Here is a 12,595-nt window from a genome sequence, read left to right on the forward strand (position 1 = left end):
AGACCAACTTTTAAAGTATAAACATCAAAATTATCAAACTGCAAGTCAAGATCCCTCGGTAGTTACAACTTTCGTTTTCTCTCTCTTTTTTTCTACCTTCCATTCCTGATAATACTCGGGCTTCTATTAAGAATCGACTTGTGCAGGGTAAAAGTGAAATTTTGTTTGCTCATTAGAGGTGGATACTTGGTTAAACTAACACCCCTTATCGTTTAAGAGTTTCCAATGGGGCGATTGTGCTATGTACGAGCTATGGCATAACGCTTTCTGTGAGAAGATATCGTCATTTGGAAAACTTGGGATTTCATTACGTTTAGGAAGTTTCTAAATTACATTGCGACCGAAACACATATTTTTCAAATTTATTTATTAAAATTTTCGATATTTAGACACTTTTTAAGACTCTTAGTTTTGTTTATTTGATTATGACGTCACCATGAATTAGGTTGAATCTGTTCATGTGCAATGTGCAATTTAAACACAGTGCAATGTTTTATTTTGTGATACATGTATCAACCAGACAGGCTTTTTAAACACGTTACAATAAATGGTATAGTCTGCATATGAAAAATATTGCACATAATTCATGCAGAGAATGTTTTAAAAGATCTTTATAAAAATCTAATTTACACGAAAACATAAGTATTAGTTAATAATTTTGTTTATCAATATTTGTTTCCAATCAGTGTGACAAACCTATTAAAGAAAAAATCCAGACATTGTTATGCGTTCAATTAAGCGAATTGTTTCATCATATACCTTTTGGTTTCTGTTCATAAATGTACACATACACTGTATTAACATCAGTAAACAAGCATGACAGTAAATTTAGATGATTACTTATCAAAAAGTAGAGAAACCCCCCTTAAGTGGCTGCATCCCTGTATTTCAGGATAAGCTTCTACCCCTTATATCTATCGCAATCTGGGGTTAAGTTGTTACAAGACCGAGGACTTTGTTGCTGACGGCGATATTGTGATTAATGACCAAATTATTCTTCGCCAGGCTCCGACGATAGACTTTAATGCAAAAACAATGAAGCAAGGTCGTTGGCGGAATCTCTTTTGTGTCCTTTTGTTAAAAGCCAAATTTGGTTCTTCACAGGGCCGAGATTAAAGTCTTTGAGAACGGTCTTGGAGAGACCGGAATTCGGACAGGCTTCTGAAGAAGGTTCTATTGGGATATTGCGGAGACTGTAGATTTTCTTTGGGATTACATGCATATTTAAAAATTCATATTTTTTTTTAAATTTCGAGCAAGGTCGCCTTTGTGCTCTTTTTTTTATACAACGTTAAGTTGTCAATTATAAATAGTTTATTGAAACAATCGAAGGATTGTTTTTCATCAAATATGAAAATAACCCGATAGCACTACAATGCACATTACAGATTGTAAATTTATTGTTGCTGCATTTTGGTTTTAATGATTTCAATGATATGGTTATGATTTTTTTTTAACATATTTTGAGTTCATTGTCCTTTTATTTTTACATTACAATATATATAGGAATATAACACATTCTTTCAATTTTTTTTTCATTCATGAACTCTAATCTTTAAATCTTGACTATTATCCTCCAAATTATTTGTTTTTTCTTTTGCCCATTTGTGCAAGAGAGTTATCTCAACGATATAGAGAACGTTAACAACCCTTCAGGTGATAGTATTTGTTTATCGTCAGATTCTAAGTGTCCTTAATAAGAAATCAAATGCAAGTAAACTTCATCTTGCTTATTAATTGCCCCCATCCAAAATCATGTTGACATAAGAAGGTGTCTTGTATATACGCATTGTAGTACATCATCTTCTTTGATAGGTGCACTTAACCATTCCTTGTATCAAAGTAAAAACCGTAGACAAGTGGTTCCATACACATTACTTAAGTAAACACTCTTTTTGGATTTCTGTATATTACTCTGAGAAATGTCATTTGGAGGAGCCTGTTTTCGACACGTTCTATGGGAAAATTAAGTCGGGCTCGGAAGCTGGAGGTTACTTAAGGTCTCGTTTTCATAGGGAAGTCCTTAAAATTATGTGTAAAAATGACCTGAACCTGTCTCTAAGGTGTGATTGATGCTTGGCGGGTTCTCTTGGCTCTCTTCTCTTTACATTAAAAGATCCGTCTGGTTGGTTTAACTTTGGACTCGCAAGTTAATGCCCACGGTTAAATATAGACGTTATTAAACGTCTGCTCGTCTTTTCCAACTATAAACCTTGCTGTTTCATTTTCTTGAATAAACTGGACAAGGAAAAGATTTTTGAAAATGAAAAGAAAATCTATTCGCAGCAAATATTGATATCATTTTATACACGAATATACTATTGTCAACTACAAACCCATAAAAACCAAAGACAGGTAACGGGTGTTGTTTCTATAGTTTGCAAAATCGCTCCAACTCTCGAGTTGTCATGAAAGTCAAACAAGTCACACAAGTTCACGCATAACTTGGGTGAGGAACAGTCAGTCTCCTCGAACATTACGACCAAGATGTTACAAGAGTAAATTATTTCTTGCTGACAGGTGAACAAAACTACCGAGACGTTGACAGGACAATGGAATCAATAATACCACACACCATACAGAGAGGGACAGTCATTTCATGGCAGCGAAATGTGCAATAGATTCCCAGCCTCTTCCGGGGTATAAAAAATAATAATCTTTTTCTCCCCTTTTTAAAAGATGGGGGGGGGGGGGGGGGGGTTTGGACAAAAAAAGTCGCACAGTTTTGTTTTTATTCGCTTATATGTTTAGTAATTGTTTTTTGTCTATGGTTTGAATTGAATTCTTTTAATTTGTTGTCTTATACATTGATACATTAATAATTAATGTATGGTTAATGTATGTTCTACGAGGTTGCAATGCTTGAGAGAAAGTATCTGCATAGTTACACAGAAAATAAATAACAAAACTCTCATTGCAATGAATAACATAGCTATGAGAATATTATAAAGAGTACATGCATATAAAACAAAATATAATACCATCCTCATAGGTCAATGGTTTCCTTGACTTGGGAAGATGACTATAATACATGTTATTCCATTTCTAAAGAACTACATATACTGAAGATTTTTACATAGTTGTAAATAGCATTCTTCGATTGCAAAATCAAACGGATTGATGATAATATAGGTATGCAATAGAAATGTTACTAACAAAGGTCTAAACTCCATCGTTCTGTTACAGATAGAGGCCAAAAGATATGCCCATTATCCTGAGAGACTAATGGTAAAAACTTTGACAGAAAAAAATGTCGTTCTTGTCCAACAATGTTTAGAATCGGGGTATTTAGATTTGAGGTTTTAAATGGTCGCCTTTTACCCTGTGTACAGCCACACAATAACATTTCCGCCGAGCTCTCTATTTGTGTTTTGTTGCAAACATACTTGCAGATGCATAATAAAGTCAGGCCACGAGGCAACGACACTTTTAAATGTTAGGTGTATTCCAAATTCTCACGAAAACGATGAGACTGTTAGAGCAACAGCACTCAGACGGAGAAGGTGTTTCTCTATTAGGTGTGCGATTTCTCCGCCGTTTTCATAACTTGGACAGACAACAAGCGTATCATTTCGAGAAGTTGACTTCTGCTTTTAGCGACCGAACCTGGGGTATGTTTCGCGCGAAGGTGACATCATTTGAAAGGAATTTCAATCAAGAGCCTCTTAATTAGCTCCACTGTTTTGATATAACAATGGGAATTTGTTTTCACTTTATTTTGTTTCCTATCTCAACAAAATTATCAGAGAAGACAGACGTGAATCAAATCGTTTTCATATCATCGTATTTGAAACACTTAATCACAATTTTGTGTCTTTCTTTATTTCAGTCTCGGGTCTATCCAATTCGAATAAGTTGATTAGAAGATTTTTGGGGGGATTACATGGGATTTACTTTATACCTAGCGAACAGAGGAGAATTGGTGTCTATACTGTGAACCTCCTAGAGGGGAAAGAACGCGCTTCAGTGTGTCACCAAGAATCCCCTCTATGAACAACTGACGAATTCCATTCCATCCCCATCGCCTCAAAAATCAAACGACTATTAGTCGTCTGCCTTCTAGTTTCTTTGCGGTCGACTCGGCGCTTGATACCTTTATAATGTGTTGGACGCATTCAAATCTCTGTTAATCCTATTCTAAATCTTTCCCCAGTGAGGCTATCTCGGGTAAACATCGTACGCGTGCCACTGGAGCTCCGTGAAACTGAGATGCATGTCCCTGGGAGTCAGAGACCTGCTATGAGCGGAATGTGTCGACACTGATTCTATCTTATCCAGGGAGTTCTACCCCAGCTCCATGCTGTCTGCGGACAGACTCGACCCCGACCAGTGGAGCAGGAATTCCTATCACCAGAACCACTTTGAAATCCACTTGTTGCATAAGAAAAGAATTTTGGTTTGTTTGAAGATAATTCAGGAAATTTAAAATTTGGTAGACATACAGAAGACGTTATAATTTTTTTTTTCAGTGAAAAAACATGACTTTATTGTAAAAATAATTTTGTTGCAAAGCTAAACTTCAATTTGTAAAAAAAATAAAAATAAATCAGCGCATTGAAATTTTTTTAAGCAACCATCTACTTGGTTGTCAGTAGGTTTTATACCATCATCACCCAAAAGAGACCCCCCCCCCCCCCGAAATCCATAAATAGCAGGAACGGCGAGAGAGATGTACACATACATGTACATATATGTTGGCAGAATAAAAGAACGCTTCAGTAACAGACTCGTGAAATATTTATTTGGTAACGAAGGAATTCAATATGTTAACATTACCGAGTAAAATATATATAGATATATATTCTATGATGATATATAATAAAACAACGAACACTTATACAAATGCTTTGTTTTTCTCTTCCTATCTTCGCGAGATCTCTTGTACTACTAGTATCTCCAAAGCAGAGACCAAATCTGTAATTTAACATCCAATACATTTATATAATTATATATTAAATTACAGAAAATAAAACAAATCAAACAGATAGTTAAGCATAATGTATTAGTCTCATCACACACGTGATATTATGAACAGAGATTTAAAAAAAAAAACAAAGTTAATATTTTTATTTTATACTCATTTAAAAAAAACCACACACAAACACAATAGACTGGGTGAGCACATTTGTATGATTATATAAAAATTAAGACATTTTGGTATTTGCCATTTTATGAAGAAAACCCAACAAAGTCAGACTAAATTCTCAACAATAAAAATATAACTAACTAGCATCTTGTTCAACTCGCACACACAGAAGAAGAAAGAGAGAAAGAAAAACCAGTCACAAGCATCTTGGTGTCACTGAAATCATACATAAAAAGAACAGAAATATGACGGTATAAATATCAACAATCAATCGGTTCACTTCTTAATTCAACGCAGACATGTTTGAACAATTTTTTTTTATCTCTCTCTCTCTATGCAGGGTATAATAGAATCATGAATGTTGTAAAAAAAAAATGCTGTGTTTGTACATGTATATAATATATGTATGTTATAAGCACCACCAATAAGTTTGGATTTTGAAATTACACAGACAACATTTAGAAGACGTATTAGCGAGGTGATGTATGTAAACACTCACAGTCTCTCATCATATTGAGTCGTTTTCCGTTTTCTATAAAATTTATTTTTATTTTTTCACCATTACAATTTCAACGCGATCTTTCTAATACAATGTACCATTTCAACAATCAACGCTTGTTACTTCAATGCATATGGATGATTTTCGATCAAATTCTAACATCGTTTAACTTTTTACTTAAAAAAAATCTTATATCTGAACTACATTCAATTAGTACACATCTGATTGAGTTAACAAACTGACATCTAAAGCATTTTATTCAACTGAAAAGAATCTTTTCAAAATACCCAAGGTTTCACCGTATTAGTGTTGCCAAATGAGATGTTCTTTACAATTGTCTAAAATCTCTTCTTTAAAGGTTAAATTCTATATTTGTAATTCAGGTAACACAGATTAATCTCATTAAAATTTACACATTAATAATGTTAGTCAACATGAAAAGTTATACTACATGTATATAAATTTTAAAACTTTTACTGTGGTAATTTTTACAAACAGTTGCGACCATAATAGGTTATTTAACAAAGACAGGACCAAAAAGCTAGAACCATTTTAGAAAAAAATACAATATTTAAGTTTAAAAAGATAAAAAGTTAACATTATAAAAAGGACTTTTATATATACATTCCATCAACTAACATGAACTTGGAAGAATATATATTCAGTTACCCAAACAGATTCTGATGAACTTGTGTTTTTTATTTAAATCATTATTAAAAGATCATGCTAACCTCGAGGAAATCCAAAATGCTTAATGTTTTCAAAATTTACAAAAACTGCATTTTCTTACCATATATTAACATGATAATGCTTTAAAACTCAGAACAAGAAAATATAATTCATATTTGATCTTTGGTCTTAATGACAAACACATTATCATCCTGCGAATATGACTCAGTCTAAATTCTTCCATATATATTTAAATATATATAAAAAATTATAGCAACTAAACAGGCAAGACTTTTTTCCCTAAGCAAAATACAATGCCTCAAGACACCAGTTCAAAATCTTCAGGCGAGCAATAATGTATTTTGTACGAAACACGAACACTTGAACTCTAGTCATCAAATATCAAATGCTGTTTGGAATGACGGAAGACAATATCCTAACTAAACATGTATATAAAATTCATTTCACATCTAAAATCAAATCTAATCAACAATGGTCAGTATTAAATCAAGATTTCCCTAATCGTAAACGAAATAATAACCTAAAGTCAATGCAATGTATTTTGCTGTCCTTCTTTTGTGCTTGTTCATTTTCAAAATAAAAAAAAAAATTAGTTGATCAAAGAAGAGAGAATAAAAATTGGAAAAAAAATTCGTAGCGTATCTCAGATACTACACACGACTTTTTAAGAAAGTTATTTTCTTTTCTGTTTTTGTCACGTACATGATTTACACTGCAATTGCCAGCAATTACAAGAAGACCTGCATGTACATGTGTTAAAACAATGTGGTTATATGACCCCATTAAAATGTCAGAAAAAAAATATGAAAAACAAAAGTTAGCGCACAAGTTGCATTTACTTGCAACAGTGTACATTATATTATGCTTGATTCTTTTTTTCCATTTTCTTCCTTTTTTTAAAACAGTAATCAGTACTTCTGATATTTGTCCAATCAACCTAGACCACAATATAGCTAAATCATTTGTATCATTGTGTCTTCATTTTCTTTTTAACCACAATTGATTTCCATATATTTTGTTTACCCATAAGCATTTAAGTGAGCAAAATAATTTTGCTAAGATTTTGACAAGTGAAGAAAAATTGTACAACAGAAAGAGCACCTCTAATATTCTTAAATAATTTTTTTTTTAAATAAAAGTCGAAAATAAAAAAAAGTGTTGTTGTGAAAAGTCACACAACACAAATTGAGCAATTCCATGCATCGCTGATACAGAGCTGATTCTAGAATATACACCAGCTTTGAAAAAAACAAGTGCAACAAAAAACAATGGGGCATTGTCTTCACTACTGATGGAGGAAACAGTCCCAATACACTTACTATGTATCGAGAACCCACACAGATTATGTATAGATATGACGGTTGATAGGGTTTTTCAATGAGTTGTCTCCCTTTTTGGTTTAGCCAGCATTTCCTCTGCCTGATTTCCTATTGACCATGAGGTAAACAGCCATGATATGATGGCACATACAAGTAAAACTTAAAAGAATGAAATGAAATACTGAAAAAAAAAAAAATTTAAGAGAAAAAATTTCTGATCTGACCACATGATAAAATATAACTACTTCCTGCTGATAATATATCTTGTTTCCGGAATGGACCAACAATATGGTGTGCTAGCACATCTCTCTACTCAACAGAATAAAAAAACAAACAAGTCCTCAAGATTCACAGAAACACGGGTCATCTGCACCTGATGATGCAGACATGAAGATGAGATACAGGGTAGTTCCATTACATTGTACAGAGTCATCGTGTGAGGCAGTATATTAGAAACGTAGCACTAGGTCTCCCATAGTCCAACATCTTGTTAAGGGGTAAAGTTTTAGTAATTTGTGTAGTCTGCTGCCATTGATTGCGTTTTGTTTCTTTTTTTCTGTGATCTGTAAAAGAAGAAGTCAATGCTATTAAGACTTCACAGATTTATAACTTCATCAAACTTTATACCTGGTACATATATGCAATTAATATGATAACCGATACAACTATACTTACAATGCCGTTACTTTTTGAAGATCTTGAAAATGGATGACTTTTTCGTGGAAAGGGGTCCCATGAGCATAGGTACTTGGTTTTTATGTGTAATATTTATCTAAAATGAAACATAAATGGCATATTCTATAAATTTTGTGTAAAGATAATAACCTTAAAAAAATTATCAATAAAAGTTGCATGTAATTACTCACAGTACAGGGTGGCTGTAACCATGGTTCACCATCTATCTGCATGGGGAACCTTTTTCTAGTCCTGTAATATATATAGGATGGCTAAGGATGCAGTGGTAAAAAACCCTCCAAAACCCCCATAAATTTTAACACCAACAAACCAAGAAAATCCTATTAACTTCTAATTACATCAGTTGAGGTCAAAGCAGTTGCAAAATCCTTGTCCACCTTGACTCACCTGATCACAACCTGTGTGCACTGGGCGAGGCGCCTCCCTGAGGCCCGCAGACCGGCATACACCTGACCCATGTGCATACTGTTTTCTAGCCCAACCACCTCTATCATGCTGTCTCCAACATCTGTAAGATAGAAAAAATCCACCTTTAAGAGTTAGCTGGTTTTAAATAACATTTCCTTTAGGTACCTATATGCCTATAACAAATTTCATTTTAAATATATGGATATGGATGCAGTGTCATTTTGTGAAAAATCTTTCTGATGAAAGATATCATATATATAACCCCCCCCCCTCCCCCATCCTTTCCCCTGAAAAAGCAAAAATAAAAACTAAACAAAACACACACGTTTCAAAAAAACATTTAATTACATGTAACAAGTTACAAGAACTACCTGTAAAAAATTTCTAAAATTCAATAGATTTGAGCAGTCTTTCTCTTACTTATTTTTCAGAGTATTTTAAATTTTGGTCTAATTTCTAAATCAGCATTTAAGCACTACCAGGCGCAATGAGTTTCCATTTCTTAACAAATGATTTTCATAGAAAAATATTTGGTCTATGTTTACTGACAATAATGCAAATGTATTTTCAATTTTTTTTTCAACTTCAAGAGTAACAGTGCATCTAATTCATTTGTTACTTCAACATTTCTATTTCTATTCAAGGCAAACGATTAAAACACAATTTTTATTAATTGCATACATCATTGAACATGAATCAAATTTAGAAACACTGTCAATTTTTATTGAGTTTTTTTCTCGCTCTTTTCCTAACGGCTTCATGGACGGGAAAATGGCTTCTTACGAGGCAATGATATATTCCTTGCTAAAAATCATTTCTGAAACAGTGGGTTTATTTATTGACTTCCTATCACACCAGGAGACTTGATATATTAACTTCCGACGATGAACATTTATGACAGAAAACAATATTAAACATAGAACTCTTGTCAAAGGCAAAAAAAGTTAAGATCTTAATCACGTTAGGGATCTGTCATTTTTTGTGGAATGTCTGTGGGAGCATGTGGATCATCAAATGGGATTACAGTGCTTGTTCTCTCGCGGATGACTTCATATATTGAAATAGAGAGGAAAAAATCGAGGAAAATGTCAATTCCCTGTGATCTGTACTGCAGAATCAGAAGCAGGACACTTGTTAATCTTTTTTTTTTACTTTATATGTTAATTGGAATTATCAACTATGGTACCATTTAAATGACAACTATATACATTCTCAAGTTTGCTTTTTGCTGAACAATAATACATACAACATTGCATTTTGAAAAAAAAAAAAAATGCCTGATTAAAAGGATCATGAAAATAAATAAAGCATCCTGTAACTGAAATTGGCTCAACTTATCTTAAACTCCATCATTTTCTTTTCCAATAACCAATTTTATTTCCTCCTACTTAAATACCACCCCCCCCACCCCCAAAAATAAAAAAATGTTAAAGTTTTGACTAGAGTAAAATCTACTTGACCTAACAAGTAGCCATGAATTATCAAAACAAGAAAGGCAACTAAGTTCAAACAAATATATCTTAATTTTCTCTTTTTTATGTGCCATTTTCTCCCCCAATATACATATCATTGCCTGTTTTCCTGTATTTCTTCTTTATCAACATACTTGATTTATCTTACGCCTTATGATCAACCCATAATAGTATTAACGGTGTAGAAACAATGCCCCCCGTTTGATCTTTTTTATGTTCTCTCTCTCTATTCATTGGTTTTCACATTTCAACTTTTTTTTCACCAATGATAATTACCCCCATACTCGTATCAATGTATGCAAATGAGGAGATTAAATACGGTGTAAATAAAGCTAGCCATTGTTCAAATCCACGGCAAATCACATTTAAGATGGGAATGCATGGCGACTTTTTATTCATGTGGCCATAATTGCGGCGATAATCTTCACAAGTAAAAGGCATTTTTCCTCTCTCGAAAAAAAAAAAATACACCAAGAATATTAATTTTGTCAATACAGATTTATAACAGGGGAAAAAAATGCACCATTAGAATCTTAACTCCATGCATTTAAACCGAATGGAGCCAAGGTAATGGGAGAGAGACTCTCTATTGTAATTGGTGAGATCGAAGTATATTCAAATTAGCTAAGGTATTACCCCCTAATTGCAACATATAAGTGGCTGAGGCTTTTTATTTTGCAGGAAACGTTTAGTTGAAAATAAAAATTAGACCTGATAATCATCTGATCGTGTGTCAAGAAAACAAGAGTGATTAACAAGATCATTTTCAGGCGAATTTAATACCTGCATGGTCGAGAAAAGCCAATACTTTTATGTGTTTTTAATAGCAGGAAAGTCATTTACTCCTACTATCCTAATAAAAGTGAATGAACAGAACAATTGCCATTTGAGGTTATTAGTACTTGTTATTTAACTCTGGTGATTTATTTTTTATTATATAGGTTTGCGCATAAATTAAAACAGCGCAAAGTACATATCAAATGCTTGTAAACTGCATACGTGTTTACAAAACAATTTTTTTTTAAGCTTTGGTTTTGTGCTTTCCTTGCAAGCATATGCAAAGATCATTTTCTTTTTTTTAATGAAAATATCATAAATAATTCATGAAATACATGTACTACAATTTAATCACACACATTTGAAAGGAATACTCTTGATCATGTTAATTTTCTGTATGGGCTTAGTGGATTAAACAAATTAAAAATGTTTTCGTAAGACAACAAGAAAATTTATTTTTTTTTCCCAAAAAATTTCACAAAATTACTAGTACATATACTGGCACTGTACCAGTTATCGGCTAAAATTTAATGTTTTCTTTTCGTATTTTCTTATTTCTTGATATTTTTGGTAAAAAATTGCCATACGTTAAATTATGAACTCCTTATTTATCAATCTGTTAGTTTAAATCATTTTTTAGAATAGCAAACATCTTGTTTTGTGATTTTTATCAGGGCCTGAAATTGCCGAGTTTTCTAGATCTACTGTACCAGTTATCGGCTTCGTGATAATAACATAGTAAAATCCCTGTAACAGGTTGATTTTATACTCTGCTAAATGATATTTGAATTATGTCCCTTATGGGGTCAGACTAAAGTAATCTGGGTTGTGATACATTATAAACAAAACTCATAAAATTATTCGTTTATTATCATGCGGTAATTCACCAAATCGTACACTATTCAATACATAATTGTGCAATCAGGCGTTCAACTGCGCTACGCATCTCTCAGAAGGTAATGAATTCCTTTTGTTTATACATGTAATATGTATTGATATTATATGTCAAATCAAAGAAGGGATATAATAACGTATCACAAAGAGGTAATATTCTATTTTTAACTTGTTACGTCATTTTCCCCACTGCTGAAAGTGCAAAGATGTAAAATCAGCGGTAAACAATGATTGTTTAAGCTCATGTATAAAACATATTCGAGAAAGTTTTCAAGCAAACCTACTTTTCTTTATTCGAAAAAGACGACTGAATTAAAAAATCTTGGATTGTCCCGTGCTATAAACCCGAACTCTCAGTTTAGCCGATAACTGGTCTTAGCCGATAACTGGTACAGTACCAGTACAGTGTACACCTCTTAACTCTTTCAAATCTAACAATTAATCAAAGTCATTTTGTTGAAGCAATTTTCAAAAATACTGTGGACTGATCTTGTAATATGACCATGTAAATATGTTAATACAATGTATGCAAGTCCACTTCAAAAAAAAAAAGACTTGAGCTTTAAATTATAGTGATCCAAAAGCAATTGTGTTGACTCTGATTATAAAGCTGTTTAAACACTGCAAATGTCAAGATCATTATTTTGAATGCAGTTCTCAAAACTTAAAGTGCAGAAGGATTGAGCATTTGATTATCAAAAGTATAAGAAGGAGCAAAAAAATAAATCTTATCTTTTCATGACATTTCACTTTC

General features: G+C 32.8%; 1 protein-coding gene across 15 annotated transcripts in view; it reads right to left on the reverse strand.

Moving 5' to 3' along the window:
- Nucleotides 1-4,719: 4,719 nt before the first annotated feature.
- Nucleotides 4,720-12,595, reverse strand: part of LOC128174531 (diacylglycerol kinase beta-like) — a 56,614-nt gene continuing 48,738 nt past the window's right edge. For all 15 annotated transcript variants that reach the window (XM_052845672.1, XM_052844125.1, XM_052847908.1 and 12 more), the window contains 4 exons: nucleotides 8,678-8,798; nucleotides 8,461-8,521; nucleotides 8,270-8,366; nucleotides 4,720-8,157 (listed from right to left, as the gene is read on the reverse strand). In XM_052845672.1, the coding sequence (XP_052701632.1) occupies nucleotides 8,277-8,366; nucleotides 8,461-8,521; nucleotides 8,678-8,798 (272 nt within the window). In that variant the 3' untranslated portion in view covers nucleotides 4,720-8,157; nucleotides 8,270-8,276. The remainder of the gene's footprint in view (nucleotides 8,158-8,269; nucleotides 8,367-8,460; nucleotides 8,522-8,677; nucleotides 8,799-12,595) is intronic.

This window comes from Crassostrea angulata, chromosome 1 (assembly GCF_025612915.1).
Source record: "Crassostrea angulata isolate pt1a10 chromosome 1, ASM2561291v2, whole genome shotgun sequence".
Lineage (NCBI taxonomy): Eukaryota > Metazoa > Mollusca > Bivalvia > Ostreida > Ostreidae > Magallana > Magallana angulata.